The 19,453-nt window shown below is 38.9% G+C and overlaps 3 protein-coding genes across 3 annotated transcripts; all 3 read left to right on the top strand.

Annotated features, from left to right (window-relative positions):
* The first annotated feature begins 205 nt into the window (after window positions 1-205).
* Window positions 206-2,833, top strand: LOC120436308 (collagen alpha-1(XI) chain-like). Its single transcript, XM_039607081.1, has 10 exons — window positions 206-252; window positions 403-448; window positions 691-744; window positions 885-992; window positions 1,139-1,192; window positions 1,310-1,417; window positions 1,542-1,592; window positions 2,449-2,502; window positions 2,591-2,644; window positions 2,762-2,833. The coding sequence occupies exons 1-10, from the start codon at window positions 206-208 to the stop codon at window positions 2,831-2,833; spliced, it is 648 nt and encodes a 215-aa protein (XP_039463015.1).
* A 484-nt stretch (window positions 2,834-3,317) lies between these two features.
* Window positions 3,318-8,150, top strand: LOC120436500 (collagen alpha-1(XI) chain-like). The gene is made up of 19 exons (XM_039607563.1): window positions 3,318-3,418; window positions 3,551-3,604; window positions 4,032-4,085; window positions 4,187-4,240; window positions 4,326-4,379; window positions 4,507-4,560; window positions 4,711-4,764; window positions 4,856-4,909; window positions 5,024-5,077; window positions 5,167-5,220; window positions 5,301-5,354; window positions 5,493-5,510; window positions 5,606-5,668; window positions 5,820-5,945; window positions 6,073-6,205; window positions 6,278-6,384; window positions 6,650-6,718; window positions 6,802-7,008; window positions 7,524-8,150. Exons 1-19 carry the CDS (start codon window positions 3,326-3,328, stop codon window positions 7,653-7,655), a joined length of 1,488 nt encoding a protein of 495 aa, XP_039463497.1. The 5' UTR covers window positions 3,318-3,325; the 3' UTR covers window positions 7,656-8,150.
* Window positions 8,151-11,931: 3,781 nt separating this feature from the next.
* Window positions 11,932-19,284, top strand: soat1 (sterol O-acyltransferase 1). Its single transcript, XM_031743444.2, has 16 exons — window positions 11,932-12,075; window positions 12,546-12,697; window positions 13,535-13,593; window positions 14,306-14,454; window positions 14,571-14,630; window positions 14,749-14,856; window positions 14,972-15,257; window positions 15,408-15,486; window positions 15,605-15,689; window positions 15,829-15,874; window positions 15,974-16,103; window positions 16,232-16,329; window positions 16,420-16,518; window positions 17,447-17,582; window positions 17,749-17,894; window positions 18,018-19,284. Exons 2-16 carry the CDS (start codon window positions 12,547-12,549, stop codon window positions 18,081-18,083), a joined length of 1,698 nt encoding a protein of 565 aa, XP_031599304.1. The 5' UTR covers window positions 11,932-12,075; window position 12,546; the 3' UTR covers window positions 18,084-19,284.
* Window positions 19,285-19,453: the final 169 nt, after the last annotated feature.

Genomic DNA, 19,453 nt, shown 5'->3' with positions numbered 1-19,453 from the left:
TCAAATTATAGAACAATTATTTATGCAGTATTTGGCATACTGAACATGAAGCAGATACATCCCTTGAAATTAAAATTCGAAATACATTTGGTAAAAAAAACCTGCTATACCAAACTACAAGCTCACTAAGACAGAACTGTCTTCTTTTTTGACCTATGTTTCTTTATATTATATCCCTGTTATTATCTTAACACACAGGGTAAAGATGGAAGTCAAGGGCCATCTGGATCAGGTGGTGCAAAAGGAGATAAGGTGAACCTCTGAGCTTCTCTAAGTATCTTATTGCCTACTTAAATTCAGAAAAAGCTGTATGCAAGTGCACATCAATAATGGTGTGTCATTTGAAGTAAATTAAGACACAGTTCTTCTTCTTCTGTTTGTCTCTACATGTCCTGTGTTCAGGGATCCAGAGGACCTGTGGGGCAGGAGGGAGTTGCTGGTCTCGATGGTGAGGAGGTAGATTGATTAGCTTGGTCATGGATTCAACTGTTTCCATTTAACATAAAATTAATAAAACCTAAAGTAAGAAAACTAGAGATGCGTAGAGTACAGAAAGCACAGACAATACAAGAGAAAGAAAGAAAATCAAAGAAAAATGAAAGACCTAGAAGATCATAACTGTTAGAGTAACTACAGGAATATGAGCCCATGAATCAGGACAAACTGAAAGAGCTTTGTTCTTGTCTTTAGGGTCCAACTGGACAGAAAGGATTTCAAGGGCCAGCCGGCCAAAAGGGCATATCTGTGAGTACAACTTGTATGGAAACTACAATTTCAATCCCAAAATTAAGAATAAAGGTTAATCTTGCTATCAGTTTACTACAGTATTCGTGAAAAATTGTTTTACTTATAAAACTGTGAAAACTGTTTCACTTACATTTCAGGGTGTTAAAGGAAACACTGGACCTCCTGGGCAGAGAGGCCCAAAGGGGTCTGAGGGTGAAAGAGGAAACCAAGGCTCACAGGGACCGAAGGGGCCACAAGGGACACAGGTATGTAGGAAGTAATCCTAAGTATAGTTTACTGGAATACTGTAACACAACTGACTTCCATACAGGGATATTAATTCACAAAGAGCAAATATAAGGAAGACTGTGTATCACCTCTGCCTTGTCTTTACTATATGTGCTTTTCCCAGGGATACAGGGGTGCACCTGGAGATAGAGGACAACAGGGGCACCCGGGACTCAAGGTCAGTCAGTTTAGCTCATACATGTAGAAACGATGGAGAAAACCTGAGAACTGGTGTTGCCTGTAAACAAAGTGTCTAAGTCAAAACCTGATAGTAATAATGATGATTTGTTCACAGGGTGAGGCAGGCACCAGGGGTTTATCAGGCACTCCTGGGCCATTTGGAGCTGGAGGCAAAACTGGGGCAGCAGGAACCAAAGGCCGGAAGGGGCTCCAGGGACTTGCTGTTAGTACCCGAGGGGGATTCAATCATGTTAAGCAATATGTGCTGTGTCTATATGTCTCTATAGGACATGCATGTTTGATTTTTATGCTGCTCAAAAACATCATTATATTTGTTTTTCTTTCAGGGTCCTCCTGGTAATATGGGCCCTCCTGGACCAACTGGACCATCACCAGCTGTACGTTTTACTTTACCTAGCATTAACTTTCCATTATTATACTTACCATGTGCTAAAATGTACACTAAATGTTTGATAGTGGTATCACCTCGATGTGTTTATGTTGAATTTGAGTTAAAAGTGTTAACTAAATCACATACACTCTCTGGTCACATTATTAGATACACTTAAAGTACTGGGATGAGCCCCCTTTTGTTTTTAGAACAGCTATAATTGTTTGTAGCATAGATTCAACAAGGTGCTGGAAACATATATTGATATTAACATGATAGCAGATCTGCTGGCTGGAGATCCATGATGTGACTCTTCTTCATTTGAATACAGTGATCTCATAGACATGCTCAAGAATTCAGTTACTGTCCAATTTTGGTGATTGCATGCAAACTGTAGCTTCAGTTTCCCGTTCTTAGCTTCTAGGAGTGTCACCTGCTGTAAGCTGATGCTACCGTAGCCCATTTGCATTTAGAGATGCTCTTTTGCATACCTTGTTGTAACAAGTGATTATTTAAGTTAGTGCTGTCTTGCACCATGTCATGGGCTAGAGCTATGACCCTGACTGAAGGGAACATGACTCAGATCACCCAGTCTGAGTCACCAGCCGCTCTCAAAGTAATTTAAATCACCTTTGTTCATCATTCTGATGCTCAGTGTGAACTTCAGCAGGTGTCTAGCTGAATAGATGTCTATGTTAATGTCATTTGAACAGGTGGACCTAATAACGTGCCGTGGATAGGCAACAGTGACATATTGTGGAGCATATTTAAAATATATAACTTAATTGAGGCCTGAATGTGAAATAAGGTTTAGTTGTTTCAGTGATATGTAAGTTATTTATACATTATGTGTCTGTTTTTAGGGATTACCTGGCACGAGAGGTGCTGAAGGTAAAAGTGGAGTCCCTGGAGCAAAGGTATACTGTACCTTTCACACATGTTAACTGTCCAGCTAAAAGATTTCACTGGTTTTTAACTGTCTCTGTTTGTTTTTCTATAATTCAGGGCAGTCTTGGTGAAAAGGGTATGCTGGGTCTTCCAGGCATTAAGGGAGACGTGGTGAGATTTCATTATTTGTTTCACTCTGTGGCATAATAAATTCGGTCAACCATATTTAATATCATGTGTGAAAACACAGTGATGCAATGTGTCTGCATAACTGTCTTTGTTTCCCAGGGCATCAGAGGTATAAAAGGCATAAAAGGCGAGCCTGGAACACGAGGGAAAGTGGTAAGAGAGCATTCTTAAACATTTAAATTGCAGTTATACTTAACCTCCTAAGACCCAAACTCTTCCACGACATGCATTTTCAATTTCTCTTGGATATTTGGGCATATTGGGGCCCAATGAATCTAAAAACAAAGAATTCCCAGATTTGTTTTTTTTTTACCTTATTTTTGTTTTTAAGAAAAATGAGAGCCACAAATGAGGATATTCGTTTAAAAATTTGATAGAACAGTAGCAGTATGATGTCCTCATAATTGGATATCAGGCCCATGTAGAGCAAAATTGAGTATTTTGGTCTAAATAACGCAAAATGTGATGTCCACATATGTGGACGGCAGGTCCTAGGAGGTTAATAGTAAGTGCTATAAATGACTAAATGATCTTACCGGATCATCTGACATATTTCAATTCCATAAATTAAATAAAATTTCTATACTATGCTGTTGCTATTATAGTGTGATTCTAGAAATTTCTGAGTATATTTCACTGTAATTTTAGGGTACAATGGGGAAGATGGGGGTCATAGGCTCTCCAGGTCCTAAAGGTCAAACTGGACCTGGTGGCCCTCCTGGTCCTCCAGGAACTAAAGGAATCCAGGGGCCAAAGGTAAGAAGAAAGCGTGGCTCAAACCATGTAACTCTAAAACAGTTTCTTAATTTCCTTAAATAAAGCTGTCATAGTGAAGGTAGTTTTTTACCTGCCTCATGCAACTTTCATGTCACTGTATTCATTTTCAAGGGAAAAGGTGGTGAGACAGGAAGTAAAGGGACAAAAGGAGCTGCTGGGGAAATTGTGAGTTTTGTTTTAAGCCGAGTGTCCCTTCACATCTCAGACTGGAGTTCAAAGATTAATTACTATGACAGACTATTGTGAAATATAGTTTATTTCAACATATATGGATAGTATAAATCCCACATGCACTGGGTGTGTATCATGCTCTTTTACCAATTTGATGCTATTTTTTTTTAACATGATTATCTGGTGTCTTAATTGTTGTTCGACACTGTGACTGTTATGTCAGTGAAAAGCACTATCTAAAAAAACTTTACTTACTTACTTACACTGAGTGTCTGATAAACACAGATTAATTATTCAGTCTTCTGTAAAGCCTAATTAATGATTCACTCAGAATTAAATAATAAACAATTAATGTTAACAGTAAAGGTTAAGCCGTTTGGGCCTTGATTTCATCCAGTGAAGTTTCTTGTCTCTTTTGCAGGGACCTGAAGGCCTGCCTGGGAGGTCAGGACCTTCTGGACCACCTGGAAAACCTGTAAGCACCCCAGCTAACAAATGCAATTCTTAACACGAAACACCAACAATGCTCATTTCGTCTTTCGTCTTTTTTTCTCGTTTTTGTGATCATATTCTCAGGGACTGAGTGGTCTGGATGGGCTGCTGGGAGTTCAGGGTAATGAAGGAGATCCGGTAAGAAAGTCTGCCTTACTAAAATTGATTTTAACACATTTCACACATTTTTCATTAATTTCTTTTCCCCCTGCCAACTTCAAAGGGTGACGTTGGTTACAGAGGAGCTCCTGGAACACCAGGCAGGCCTGGCAAGATGGTAATTTCACTATGGAAATGAATGACATGCAAGTCTGCACAATTACAAACGGAATAAGTCTTTTGCAGCTAAGCTTTTCTTACAGTTTATTGCATTATGTGGTATTAAATACATACATACCTTGCAGGGAAAACCTGGATCTCCTGGGATTAAGGGAAACGCTGGAGAAGGCGGGGTTAGGGTAAGAAATCATTTATACATTTCAGGTGGATATTATAAGCACATGTTTACTATTATAGTGTGGTGGTGCTTATAAAATTGACTTTTTTATTATGTTTGATGTAATGCATTGTTGAAATGTTTCTTACTAAGGTCTTATTAAATATCTCAGGGTAAAAGTGGTCTAAACGGAACACATGGGCCTCCTGGACCAGTTGGGCCAAAGGTAAAATGATTAGAGAGCAGAATGTGATGGCTAAAAAAAACCTTACCCCTGTTAGTGGGAACATTTGCATCATCTGCTGCTATTGGTTCAGGGTTTTCCAGGGCTGAGAGGGGAGAAAGGGGAATCTGGAAGTCTTGGCACGAAGGTCAGTTACATATTTTGTGCATATATTCATTCAATATGCCAGAATCTCATATAAAATATAACTGCATTATATGAGCAATTTGTAACTCCTTTTCATTTCTTTTCTTTTATAAAGGGTCTCCCAGGTGATACAGGGATACTTGGACCAATAGGTCCACCTGGATTAAAGGTGAATTGTAGTTAATTTAAATATAAAATGCCTTAAATGAAAAAGCCGGATTTTGGATTAATCTACCACATGTCTGACTTGTATATCAGGGGAATCCTGGTTTGCAGGGATTTAAAGGTGAAAAAGGTGATAAGGGGAAACAGGTCAGTTACGCTTTGCTCCCATTATTGCATTGTTTTAATTATTTGTATCCAATAAGTAATCAATTAACCATTTACTACAGGGGGACACTGGTCCTCGTGGTCCACCCGGGCAGGAAGGCTTCTCAGGAATCCCTGTAAGCTGCTTTGATGTTCAGTTTTTTGTAATGACTTACTAAAATATCTTGATTAGTGAAGTTTTACTGAACAATATTTTAAAAAATTGTCATGTTGTAACCTAAAAACTTTGTTTGATGCACTCGTCTCTGTTACAGGGCCACCTTGGAATGAAAGTGGGTGACTGACTTTGTATTTCTATAAAAGTCTTAGCATTAGTCAATTTGTATTCAATGTTGTTCATTGCTGAATTGTGTTTGGGCCACTACAGGGGATGAAAGGTGTCCGAGGCAGGAGAGGTCCAAAGGGAACGAAGGGCAAACCTGGACCTCAAGTAAGAGTTTGCAAACACAATATAAACGAAAAGCTTTGGACCTGATTGCTGAACACAAATGCAACGTGTTAGATTGTTTTGAGATGTATGTAAAGCTTGAATTATTTCTCTAAATATCCTGAAAGTTTGTATCATGCTGTGCCTTTCACAGGGAAAACCAGGAGCCCCTGGCAAATGGAAGCCTAAGCAAAGACCTGTTAAAAAATATAGTCTTCAAACTGTACAGCGTTCAAAGCAAAGCCCCGGGCTCCTGAAGCAAAGCGAAGGGCAAGAAAAAGTTGGTACAAGCTTTCTTATTCCGTACAGATTATATACAGTCGCAGAATGTCCTCATTTGCAGTCTAGCTTTATATGTAAAACATGTTAAGCTGACTGAGTGAATGCTGAACACTGTTTTCCTGTAGCCCAGGGGAGTGACAAGGAGATGGTCTCAAGAAGATGAAGCAGAGGAGTTTTTCAGCTGGCCCCTGGGCACCAAAGACGATCCTGGAACCACCTGCCATGAGCTGAGACTCCTACATCCACATCTAAATGATGGTGAGTATCTGATGATCTTATTACGTTTTCCCTTATATATTTCGGTATGTTCCATTCATTTTTTCTTTTCAGGTTACTTTTACATGGACCCGAACCAAGGCTGTCCCTGTGATGCCTTGAAGGTCTTCTGTAACTTCACAGGAGGCGGAGCAACCTGCATAGAACCTCTTCACTCACAGGTTCAGTCATTTTCACCTGTAAGGCTTAACGTTATCAAAGAACTAACTTTTCATCATTATCACACAATATCAGCTACAAAACATGAAACTTGAGAATGTTTGTCGATACTTTGTGTTGTATTTATGTCAGATTATTGAAGGAAAAAGTAACCTGTATGTTGCGAATAAAGCAATTGTTTCTTTTACTTCTCTGATTAATGCTGCTACAAAAATCTTGTGTTTTTACGAATGGCTTCATAAATATACATCATATCCCATTCTTTAGATGAAAATATGGAGGGACCCAGAAATGAAGAACCTGAGGACATTGGAAAGATTTACTCACCACCAAAAAGTAAGTATTAAATAATATGTGGCTAGATTAAGGAAACTATTATTTCTAGATGTTCTTTCTGACATTAATGCTCTTTCTGATAGTTTGATTATCCTGGCGTGGATGCTGTCCAGCTAAAGTTTCTGCGGTTACACAGCCACTCATCTTTCCAGCACATCACTCTCAGCTGTACAGAAAACCAGACAAGTACTGCTGCCGCAGATTTAGCCGGTCAGATTATCCACTTACTGGGAGACTCTGGCAAAGAAATCGATTCACACTTTGTCACAGTGTCCAGAAAACACTCTGAGGTAAGACTAAAAGATTTGTGACCGTTTTCTGGGGGTTTGTCAGCAGCTTTCTTCAACGGTGACTGTAATACAAACAACACATTAGTTTTACATTGTTGTGCATAAAGTGTCTCAGAAAAAGAAGTGGAATCGATTATTTTCAGGAACCATACATCACATTTGTGTCAGAGTCCTTTTATTGTGATGGAAATTTATGAAAGAAAACACCAGTCTCCAAAAGATAAATAAGACTGGTACAAATAAATCAAACACTGTCTGAACTATGAGAACTTTTTAATTTCAGCTTTTGTACAATAGCCTTACAAAGTAAATTGCACACATTTTATAGTTACGGGAATAAAGGAGATTTAATAAAACAATATTAGACTTGAGATTGCTCAGAAATACCATACAGCTGCTAAAAATCATTTCCCTCAACATGCACAAGGGTCTAGTCTCTGGAATTAGTTATGAATCCAGGAAGAACAAACTGAACATATCTTCTTGTGTTTGCTTTTTGTCTGCTTCTTCTCCAGCTGGCGCTGTTTGTGAGGGTTCGAGGAGATATGGAATTACTTCCTGTCAGACATCTGGGTGTAGAGATGAGCAGTGTCTCCAAGCTTGTCTCCGAGATCTCTGTGGTATTGGGACCCATCTGCTTCTTGTGACCGGTGTGTCTGGGTGTGATGAAAGTCTTAAGAGCTCAAGAAAGAAGGCAGCTGGATGTCTTTAGGATTGTGAAGACATTTCACATCTCATCCAGTATGCTTCTTCAGTTCTTAAAGCAACTGGTGGAGACTCCCAGGAAAATAAACCCCAGTGGTGGGTGTCCTGTGTGGTTGTTAACCCAGTACTGATCATATGAGCCAAGGTGTGATAAAAGGCTTTATTATTCCAGCTTTCTATCATCCAGAAAGCTGGAATAATATAAAATATCTGTATTTTAAATGGATAATAAAAAAAAGTGCTCAGTTTTGTATTTTGTTGTATATTTATTCAGTTGTAAAATTGTTAGATTTTTGGCATACGTAACATTTTTGTTATGAAAATGTAGCATCAAATGTTCAGTTGAGTTTGACTTATAACTTTGTATTTACACTAAAAGTCATCGTTTTTTACTTTGTCCTCAGCTCAGGGGAATGCCGTCCCGCACTATCAAAATAAACGATGGCTCTGAATGAAACCGAGCCCTGTGTTTTGTTTGTACTGAGCCTGCGCACATCACACAGTAAGGGGTCATCTTCAAATAGTTACAAAGTAAAACCTAAGTAATTGTGTTGATGTTTGCTAGGCCTAGCGCCACATCCCTACGTTCCCAGTATTGTGGAAGCACTGGTTTGTGGACAGGTTTGCAACTTCTCAACCATCCAAGTGCGGTGATGTCAACAAATTTTAATATTCTTGGGAGAAAAAAGAGTGACTGGAGTATGGCAGCTGGATTTGGCTGGGTTCACAATAGAGAGAGACAACATGTCTTTTATAACAAGCCTGTTGGGAAATTCTTCCATTCTCAGTGTCCTAATTCACTCTTGAGCCTTTGGAGAGACTTAATCATGTGCATCACAGACCACAGGAAAATCCATGGTTATATGCACCATCCTTATGATGTCTGATACAGTGAATGTCTTGTTGTCTCTTTGAAATTAACCGTTTTGCCACAGTAGGCTCATGAGACCAGTTATATGAAGGTTTGACAACATGTCACGCTCTACTTAGAGGCGCTCCATCAAAAATGCGTTTAACTTGCACATGGGCTCCAAAACTGTGTTTTGAATGAATGGGACAGTAATTTACAAAACAAAATCTTGTGAATATTTCCCATGAAATGTTTTTATAACTTGGCATATCTTTGCTTGTTTAGGCTTGTGAAATTAGTGTAAAGATGTGGAGTGTGATAAAAAGAAAAAAGTATAGCATAAAATAGTAAAAAATAACATACCGATAAGCCTTCTGTCTGATTGTAAACATTTCTCCTAAAAAACAGCCAATTCTTCCGAGAAATATGTTTTGATTTGGTGGTGGATTTACTGTGCGGATATTTTGTAACGTATTTCTGGAGAGAAGTACCATTAAAACAAAATACCAACAAACATGACTTGAAAAGGTGGATGAGTGACCAAACATCTCACTTTATGTTAGACTGCACAGCATTTTTATCCACTGTCAGAGTTTGTATAGTTTTTATTTTTATTTTGTTTAAAATTTCTTTTTAATTCAACAAACAGAGGTTTGCTTGTTTCATTGTATTGTTTATTGTTTGAAAACGTTCAGTTTTAGCTTACGTTTTAAGACTTTTAGGATTACTAATAATATTTTTTTGTATTATGGTATTTAGGGCAAATATTAGAGGCCAGATTTAGGAAAATCAGTTGCTATTACAATAAAAACAGAACTTTTTGAAAGCAGGTGATTCACAGTCCTGTAGACATCCAAGTCTCAATTAACACATCCACCAAAAACCTCATTGGGCAATACTTTTTACCAAATTGATAAATACTAAAACTAGAGTTGTTAAAGAGTTGTTTTCTCTATATTCATATTTTATTTTAGTTCACAAAATTGTTTTTTCACTATTGAAACCTATAGGTGATTACAGGTTTGGCCTGTTGGCAAAGGGAAGGGAAGGGAAGGACGAAGGGAATAGATTAGTGTACAGAATTCAATAAAAACAAACTTTAGCTTACAATTTCTCTTCATTTGTTAGTGTATTTATAAGTTAGGAAAAGTGCATTCAAATACAATACAGCATATTTGACTTTCAAATGATCAATGCCAAAGCTTTAACCTGCATTGTCCCACACAAAGACTGTCACACCTCTAGTGTGTTAGGATATGGTCACCTTCAAAGGCTGAAGTATATCAAAAAATGTCATTTTATGGATGGCATCATTGGAGGCTTGTTGTACTTGCTGACTTTGACATGTAAAAAAAAAAAACAATAACATGTCTGTTAAGTTAGTTAAGTTCTTTTCATGTTCATTATACCAACTCAGACCTATACAGCCAGACGGCAAGAACAGCTGTTCAGAAACACCAAAGAAATAAATAACAAATACATATATTTCTTCTTTGCAAGCAACATATTCGTTGTTTAAGACAATACAATCAGTTAGAGCTACAATTAGCATCACTGTTTGATGAACACTTATTTACAGATATGCATGACAGCACATCCCAGTGACCCCGGGAATGACATTGCACTAAAAGTAGTTTAGCAAATGTATTTACAAACAATTCAATTCAATTCAATTCAATTCAATTCAATTCAATTCAATTCAATTTTATTTATATAGCGCCAAATCACAACAACAGTCGCCTCAAGGTGCTTTATATTGTACAGTAGATCCTACAATAATACATACAGAGAAAAACCCAACAATCATATGCCCCCCTATGAGCAAGCACTTTGGTGACAGTGGGAAGGAAAAACTCCCTTTTAGCAGGAAGAAACCTCCGGCAGAACCAGGCTCAGGGAGGGGCGGCCATCTGCTGCAACCGGTTGGGGTGAGAGAAGGAAGACAGGATAAAGACATGCTGTGGAAGAGAGACAGAGATTAATAACAGATATGATTCGATGCAGAGAGGTCTGTTAACACATAGTGAGTGAGAAAGGTGACTGGAAAGGAAAAACTCAATGCATCATGGGAATCCCCGGCAGCCTACGTCTATTGCAGCATAACTAAGGGAGGATTCAGGGTCACCTGGTCCAGCCCTAACTATATGCTTTAGCAAAAAGGAAAGTTTGAAGCCTAATCGTAAAAGTAGAGATAGTGTCTGTCTCCTGAATCCAAACTGGAAGCTGGTTCCACAGAAGAGGGGCCTGAAAACTGAAGGCTCTGCCTCCCATTCTACAAGTAAGCCTGCAGTGCGAGAGCGAAGTGCTCTAATAGGGTGATATGGTACTACAAGGTCATTAAGATAAGATGGGGCCTGATTATTTAAGACCTTGTATGTGAGGAGCAGGATTTTGAAATCAAACAACAAGTACAGGTAATGTCGCAGTTTATTTTGAGATCAGCTACCACACATAATATATTTTTTTAAGGATTTGAGTTTTAGCAAAATAAATCCCAATGGTTAATTTTATAATCCTGCTACCCTGGGCAGTTTATACATATGATACATATAATGAGTTTTGTCTACAGGTGGGTGGATCCAGATATTATCTACTGATTGGTGGTTCAATTCCTGGCTCCCCCAGCATGCCAAGTATCCTTGGGCAAGATACTAAATGTGTGTTAATGTTAGCTTTGAAGCATCGAAAAAGCATAGAAGATACGAATGGGTGAATGTGGCATGTTGTATAAAGCGCTCTGAGTGCTCTAGCAGAATAGAAAAACGCTAAATAGGAATCAGTCAATTTACAACGATACCAGTGCTGGCATTGGTATCGATACTAGTGCATTAGGACCAATACTTTGTTTCTATCCTTTAAGTTTAAGATGTAGCACACTAAATTGTGTTAAATGAATTGGTTTTTTGATATATAAAAATATACCTCAAACATTCCCCATATTAATGAATATTCATCTGACTCGATGTTCTCCCCTACATAAACTGTCTTTATAGGCTAAAAGTATCGGTATCGGTAATACTTGCTGTGTATTTATATACTTTACAGTGTAGCACAACACTAGTTTAAGAATGATTAACGCTTGGAAGAGAAGTTAGGGAAAAGACACACATTATAATCTATTATAATAAGATTTTGATTTTGAATCTAATTAAATTGCGAGACAAATTATTTCAGCTTGCAGCAGGAATACATCGCTCCATTTATGTCTTATATATTTGTTAATCATTAAAAATTATAACTGTTTTGTTTGTTTTTTAATAATATTTCTTACTAAGCAGGTGACGTTTGAGAGTGACCGAGCTGGTCAGCAGTTTGGCGTCGGTGACGTCAAAAGGAGGAGAGACTTTCGACCAATCAGAATCGTGGGTGCTGCTCATCTTCTATAGTGTTTATAGAATGGGGAAGGTGAGCAGCGTCTCGGACTGTGGTGATTAAAGGAGTTTCGCATCTGGGTTCGCTCCCATTAACGTCAGAGAGAGGCTTGAGAAGAGAGGACCTGGCGGTTGAAACGAGTAGGTATTCAGGAAATTGTGCTGCCCGCATTTTTACATTTCTGTCAGTGTCGGTCAACCTGTTCCGCAGTAGCGGACGATAAACGTCAAGTTGGCTAATTTGACTAGCTTTAGTATAGCTTTTATTGTATGCTAACAATATCCGCGAGCGGTATATGATATTAACCCAGGTAGCGATTTAGTTCAGCGAGCTCCATGAATTAGCCGCTGCCTGTCTCATTGAGGCTTGATGCCAGTTGGACAGGAGCTAACTAATGTGTTAGCTGCGTGTCCGTGTCATGTGAGCGTGATCTGTTTGCCCACTGGGTTTGTTTTGTCAGTCAGAATCAGCATTCCCATCGATGTTAGGCGGCACAGCAGTGAAGTGCTAGCTTGTCTTCCTTGTGTGTTCTCAGGGCATGGCTCGTTTGTTCAATAGCTGCCGCCGGTTATTTCCCTTGTTTTAATCATTAACCTATCTGCTTCCGTAGGATGGAGAGCGAAGATGACTCTATTCTCCGGCTCCGCAGCCGAGCCATTCCCACGATGCCCACCTTCCCTGACTTGAAAAGCTCTTTGGATGGGGAGCTCAGTCCGGGGAAAGGACAGCAAAGCAGTGAAGACAACCACATCACCAGCAATGGTGAGAAAATCTCAACTCCCTCATTAGTGGGGCCAGCCGAGAGGGCAGTGACCTCTGATATAGTGAATCTGTTGACTCAACAGCTCAAAAATCATCGTTTCAGTAAATTTCCCCTCTTGGGTCAAACGTATGACTAACTGAAAGTTTCATGTGTGATTAGTTCCTCTTAAGCAATCATCGTGATCTCTGGTTCACTTACTGTAGTGTGGCTAACCCGGGGAAAATGACGCCCAAGTTGGTCATGATGATCCAGTAAAGACAAAATGTAAAGGTGACTGACCTTTACTGAGAAATGACTGTGAAATACTGGTCTGACACCTTACCTCGGGACTATATTAGTCCTTTGTATGCTTCTATGAAAGAGCTAAACACAAAGCATGATAATACAATGCACGTCTTTGTGACAACGTCAACTATATTGTTGACTTATTTTGCTTGATGGGTGGAAAGCTACTGTGCTTAAAGTCATTTGTGTGACTGACCTCAGTTAAAGTAAACAAACTTATTCATCATCAGACAGCTGTAAAGCCTAACGACCTACAGTAACCTTGACCACAATTAATTGTATTTGCTTAGCTTTCCAGCCACAGGACATGTGATTGTACTTGTTGCATGTTGTCATAGGTGTGTCTCCTTTTAGATTTTGCAACTTTGGATTGGAGACTGAAGACTTGTATAGTGTAACTTCTGCTATGTATGATGATGTAATTGACACTATTGCCAATTGCTGTGCCCAAAAAACAGAACTACATTTTAATATAAGAAGATTACACTTACATATGTTTTTTTTGTTTGTTTGTTTGTTTTTTTAAACACGTGTGTCAAATTCAATTTCAGGGAGAATTGAAGTGGAACGTGTCATCAGCAAAAAACTACAACTGAAAAAGAAAGCAGAGGTTAGTAGTTTTTTAAAGAAATAACTCAACATCCATGTCTTTTTTTTTCTTTTCTTTTTTTAATTGCTTACTTAAAAGTGTAACAAAGAAATGTGAGCAATCATGGATTTCTTGCAGCTGATGTATTTATGGTCATTAGCCTGGGCCAACACATCCCCGCAGTCCAAAACTTGCTTGGGTTATTTATTTGATATCTTCTGTTACATTCAAAGAGACTTAATTTAAACCATTTAAATGTGAATCCTTGCTAGAATGATTGACATCAAGTTATCTGATCCCCTCCTGAAAATGCTTGAGCAAGTATTCTGATCAATTCAGACCTCTTAAAGGTTAAATAAGAACATCACACACTTAGACATTGGACAACACTGCAAGCTATGCCTCTAAACACAGCAAGAGGCAAGCTACGCCTCTTGCTGTGTGTTTAAAATGCAGTGATAAATGGCACTGAATGTGTCATAATGATAACACAGAGCTGTTGCTTTTATGCACAAACTCGGGTTTGAATTTAAAATGCAGTCAACCGTGCAGTAAATCGACTCTTGATTAGAGCATATTTATAATCTGTAAAATGAGTCGTTAAAAGTAGCGGTAAGGTGGGAAACTAATTTTGCATATACAGAAAGAAAATAATTATTGGCACAGACTTTCTGTATACTTAAATCTATTTTGTAACTGAATAACAATTTCTGTGTTCTTTTCTGTTGCCCAGCACTTGAAGAGTGACCTGATGCGTCAGTTTGACACGCAGGTCAATGATTTTATGGACAGTCTTATTGAGGAATCGACCAGCCTGGAGCCTGCACCGGTACCTGCTGTATTTTCACCTCCAATGTCAGACAAGGAGCGGAGCAAACTCAAGTACTGCAGCTTCCTATCTTACCAAATGAAAAGCTGCGTCTGGTTACAGCTGATGTTAATGCCCTTCTACTTCCCACTCTCATGTTAAAAAGACTGATCGCTGTGTTTTTCTGCAGGCACTTTCGTCCTCCTCACGGTGAGGGAAAGCTGTTTGTAAACCGCAGGTCCCTCCTAGAGTAAGATGCCACGTTGATGCAGTCTCGATACTTTATAACTCGTGTTTGCTACACTGCTGTTGAAAGGTCGTTTGTTGACTTCACAGTTACTCACTTTGTCTTTTATTTTTCCTCACAGTGAGCTGTTTGAGGTGAACCACATCAGGACCATCTACCACATGTTCATTGCCCTGCTCATTCTTTTTATCCTCAGTACACTTGTGGTAGATTTCATTGATGAAGGCAGGTAATATAAACCTGCTATGAATCGTGACTCTTTTGATTCTGTGTTATTTGACTGTCTATTTCTGTTGCTTTTGTTGAGTGACTACTGACGATTGCTTTATCTCCTTCTGCCTCAGACTGGTGCTGGAGTTTGATCTGCTGGTCTATGCCTTTGGCCAGTTCCCTCTGGTGGTGTGCACGTGGATCTGCATGTTTTTGTCTGTGTTGTTTATTCCCTACACCCTGTTCTACCTGTGGGCACAGAGCCACTCTGGCTCCCACAGCCATCTCAGGTTGTATTCTTTGCTGTTTGGCACTTTATTCCTGCTTTACCAAGCTCTGGGTCTAGGATTCCTGCCCACCTATACGGTGGTGACCAACAGTTTCCCGCCTGCATCCTGCTTCATCATCATCCTGGAACAGGTAGACGAATAGTCTAGTCTGTTCTCTTCTGATCAGAATGGCTTAGTTCATATTTGTGAAGAGTCTTTGCATATATCTTGACATGCATAAGGCTGCCCTTTGAAATGTAGCTTCTTTGATTTTTATCTATTTTATTTTTATCTATTTCAGGTACGTCTAATGATGAAAGCTCACTCATTTGTCAGGGAGAATGTACCAAGAGTCCTCGCATGGTGCAAAGAAAAAAATGGTAGGTTTCCATGTACATTTGTTATCAGACAGTGTGCTCATTTTTTTTCCCCCCCTGATCACTTATATATATTTTTTTTTCATTGTTTGTGTTCATATATTTTCACTGTTATCTGCAGGCCCTGGTCCAGTGGTCCCTCAGGTTTCTCAGTATCTCTACTTCCTGTTTGCACCCACACTCATCTACAGAGACAAGTACCCCAGGTGCTGTGTTTTGTTCTCTCTCGTGGAATATAGAACACTGGGTTTTTTGGGGGGTGGGGGTTGCAGTAACCTATTAAGTAGTGCTGTAAAATATTATTTTTAACATTGTAAAATTTTATTTTTTTCTTGCCTACTACAGGAATCCAGTGATTCGGTGGGGCTATGTGGTCTCAAAATTACTTCAGGTACCGACCTCTGACACATTATAGCAACTTTACTTAAATGCCCAAGCAGCTCATTACTTTTAAATTACATTTACTTTCTTAACCACTCCCCCTCCACAGGTACTTGGCTGTCTGTTTTATGCCTATTACGTGTTTGTGCGGCTATGCATACCTCAGTTTCGCAGCATCAGTCTGCAGCTGTTTGATCTGCGAGCCATGGTTCTCTGTGTCTTTAACTCCATCTTACCAGGTAAGATTAGAAACAAACTTTTGTGAAAACCTCATGTTTTATTTTTATTTGATGTTTTTTTTTTTCTCATATTTGAAGGCGAGAGATGTATTATTGCTGTTTGTTGACCTGTCATGTGTTTTTGGCAGGGGTGCTGGTCCTCTTCCTGGGGTTCTTTGCCTTCCTCCACTGTTGGCTCAATGCTTTTGCTGAGATGCTTCGATTTGCCGACAGAATGTTTTACAAGGTCTTTGTTTTACTCACATTTTAAAATTTGGACCAAATCTCTTCGTTGTGCTCAGTGTTTGACTCGTGTGATTTTGACCACACGTTACAGGATTGGTGGAATTCGACCTCTTTTGCCAATTACTATCGCACTTGGAATGTAGTTGTCCATGACTGGCTGTACTACTACGTGTACCGGGACTTCCTGTGGGTAAGTGGCTCTTCTGTTGATGCAACAGAGACTTTAAAAGCACACAATTGTAAAAATGCACCAGCAGTATTCATAAGTTTGCAGCTTGTTCAAAATAAATAAATTAATGCTAGTGTTTTAAAAGCGCAGTCAGTAATTTACTGAGGGTATTTAGCAGGGATAGAATGGACATTGTACTCATAAATATACATAGATCAGTGTGTAATTATGTCTTCCAATAAATTGATGCATTCTCATAAACTGTCAATTAATTTATTAAAAATACATAATGGTGGATTTGTGGTTTGTGGAAGCTGCCATGTTCCCTCACAGTATTTGAATACAATGGTTGGGAAAGACCTCTCCCTTCTGAACAATCGTGTTTTACATATGTGGCTAGAGAAAGGCCACATACATAAAAGTCTCAGGCATTTGTGTGCCATGGATGTAAATTCATGTACGCACCTTCAGACTCAAGCTATGCAGCATCATATCTGTGGAGTCCCCTTCACCAAAGAAACAAAGGCATGAAGGAAAGAGACTCCACCCACCGGCATATTTGTAAATTGTCAAAAAACAAGGCATAAACATGCTTGTTTATTGGTGAAATTTCTTGTTGTCAGCAGATTAGACATACATTCATCCTGGCTAAACAACAAGCAGCTGTTTATAAGTTGACATTATGCCAGGTAGTCTTGGGCTAAAGTGTCCTAAAATTCTTACATTCTATGAGTTTATTCATTAACAAAGTCCAGTGACTGACTAAAACATGTTTGTCGAACAGCAGTCGTCATAGCTAGGATTATATTAAACTCAGACTGCAGTCTGTAATGCAATGGCATCTAGCAGTGGGAACTTTACACACCGTACTTTAAAAAACTTAACGTGGACCGTGCATTTTGTTTTTTACCATTTGTGTTCATGTGTCTGTTCTCTCTGATCTTTCCAGATGTCTCAGAAGCGCTGCCGACCAGCCGCCATGCTGTTTGTGTTTACAGTGTCTGCAGTGGTTCATGAATACATTCTTGCAATTTGCTTTGGCTTCTTCTATCCTGTGCTCTTCTGCCTCTTCATGTGCTTTGGAAGTAAGAGACCTCGTCGCCTCTAATAAAAATGATATCACTTGAGATTTGTGCTGAATCAGATGATTATGGTATCATGTCTGGGTCATGTAAACCCAGTCAAGTTAAATCTGTATGTCAGTTTTTGATTATCCTTCCACTCTTATCTTCTCTTTTTGTCGTCTCACAGTGATGTTCAACTTCATTTTGCATGACAAAAGGAAAGGCCCCATCTGGAACATCATCATGTGGACGTCCCTGTTCCTGGGTCAGGGAGTCATTATCTGTCTGTACTCTCAGGAGTGGTATGCTCAGCGCTACTGTCCCCTGAAGGAGGTACACGGCGCTGCTTATAAAAATCACATGATGTGTATTCTTTCCAAAGATGCAGTGAACTTCAGTTATTCAGAGTAAGTGTAGACACAAATTCAGCTTTTAATTGTGTTATTTTTGTTCCAGCCTTCCTTCTTTGAACTACTGAAGCCTCGCTCTTGGAGCTGTGAGAGGCCTGATGACAGACTCTGATTGGCTGTGACCTACAGCTGAACTACTGGGACCAGGATTATTGCTGATCAGTATAAATTAGACCAGCCTGTCTGTTACTGTCATAACTTCTGGACTTTTGTTTGTTTTATTTAAGGTTCATAGTTTATTTGAATGTATGGAAAAAGTATCTGCCAAAAACAGCCAGCAAAGTTATAATGATGCCTTATTTGTTTTAAGTTATCAACTCCAAAACAAAATCATCGTTCACACAACAGATTTTATTATTTTTATTCATTCTTTAATTTTCTGACATTTCCATATTCCACTTTGCCTCAATCAACTGTGAAATCTCTCCTCGTGCCATTATGAATGTGGCAATAGTGACATGGCAGCTGAATACAAACATTATTCACATATGCAGTAAAGTCTAATATTTAACAAAGTGTTTACAGTTGCTACTCTACTGAAGGACAGTCGGTGTCAAAGGATCTGTTCAATTATATCTAATTTCAGTGCCAATAAGACTCAGTTTGGAAAAGACTGCCACTGTTTGCTGTTTTGTATAAAATCTTGATGTTTCAGTCGGTTTTCTTTAAAGAGGAAAACAGTGGTGACGTTTCACTCACTAAGAAGTGGAACCTGTGCCGAGTTAAATGCACCTAAGCTCCCACATTTCCCTGTTTTCTGTTGATTTCCATGTATCAAGACACAAGTTGGAAGCAGGACACGCAATAATTGTGTTTATACATAAAATTGTAGTTGTAATCTAAAAATTCTGAACATGCAACGAATGTAAAGTGTAAAAGCAGAGCTTTATGGATCTATTAATATTGTGTGACTGGTGGATGTATTAATGATTAAGTTAAACAGGTTTGAGCATACGTTTGTAACTGAGGATAGCTAAGTGATGTGTTTTGTTCCGTGTTGCAAGTGGTGCACAGTGATTTCAGAAATGTCTACTTCTGTAAAACTTGCAGCTGGCTGCTACAATGTTTTAACACTGAGGTTGGAAGGACACTTGATCAGCACCAAGGGCTACAGCATTGTTATTTAAAGTGCACTATTATGCATTTTGTTCAAGCCATTTCGGATTAGACAGACTTGGTTTCTGCTTTTAATTTTGAATGGGTTTCGGGCACCATTTGCATTATTTTGAATCAGCGGTCGTCAGACATTTAAATGCATGATGACTGTGTTTATTTGTATGAATGAGGCCCGCCATACAAAGTTAAACCAGCAATAGAATGATGTGCTCTTCTAAAAAGTAGGTGACCACAAGGTGGCACTGTTTTAAAGCGTTTGTTTTTTAATCTCTGCACATTTTAGTGAGAGATTTCCAGAATTTTTTCCCAAAATAATCAAATATAATCACAAGAAAACTGTTGTTATTATTAATATGTACAGATAAC

This window comes from Oreochromis aureus, linkage group 23, assembly GCF_013358895.1.
Source record: "Oreochromis aureus strain Israel breed Guangdong linkage group 23, ZZ_aureus, whole genome shotgun sequence".
NCBI classification, from domain to species: domain Eukaryota; kingdom Metazoa; phylum Chordata; class Actinopteri; order Cichliformes; family Cichlidae; genus Oreochromis; species Oreochromis aureus.
The sequence above is the reverse complement of the archived record's forward strand: the minus strand, read 5'-3'. Positions and strand labels throughout refer to the sequence as shown.

Excerpts from the sequence above, each read along its gene's own strand:
- LOC120436308 (XM_039607081.1), top strand. The coding sequence starts at position 206 with ATGGAAGTCAAGGGCCATCTGGATCAGGTGGTGCAAAAGGAGATAAG. Across the intron at positions 1,418-1,541 it reads AGGGGCTCCAGGGACTTGCT|GGTCCTCCTGGTAATATGGG; the intron begins GTTAGTACCCGA and ends TTTTTCTTTCAG. Across the intron at positions 1,593-2,448 it reads CAACTGGACCATCACCAGCT|GGATTACCTGGCACGAGAGG; the intron begins GTACGTTTTACT and ends GTCTGTTTTTAG.
- soat1 (XM_031743444.2), top strand. The coding sequence starts at position 12,547 with ATGGAGAGCGAAGATGACTCTATTCTCCGGCTCCGCAGCCGAGCCATT. Across the intron at positions 13,594-14,305 it reads AACTGAAAAAGAAAGCAGAG|CACTTGAAGAGTGACCTGAT; the intron begins GTTAGTAGTTTT and ends TCTGTTGCCCAG. Across the intron at positions 14,857-14,971 it reads GATTTCATTGATGAAGGCAG|ACTGGTGCTGGAGTTTGATC; the intron begins GTAATATAAACC and ends CTTCTGCCTCAG.
- LOC120436500 (XM_039607563.1), top strand. The coding sequence starts at position 3,326 with ATGGGGGTCATAGGCTCTCCAGGTCCTAAAGGTCAAACTGGACCTGGT. Across the intron at positions 3,419-3,550 it reads AAGGAATCCAGGGGCCAAAG|GGAAAAGGTGGTGAGACAGG; the intron begins GTAAGAAGAAAG and ends TTCATTTTCAAG. Across the intron at positions 5,078-5,166 it reads TAGGTCCACCTGGATTAAAG|GGGAATCCTGGTTTGCAGGG; the intron begins GTGAATTGTAGT and ends CTTGTATATCAG.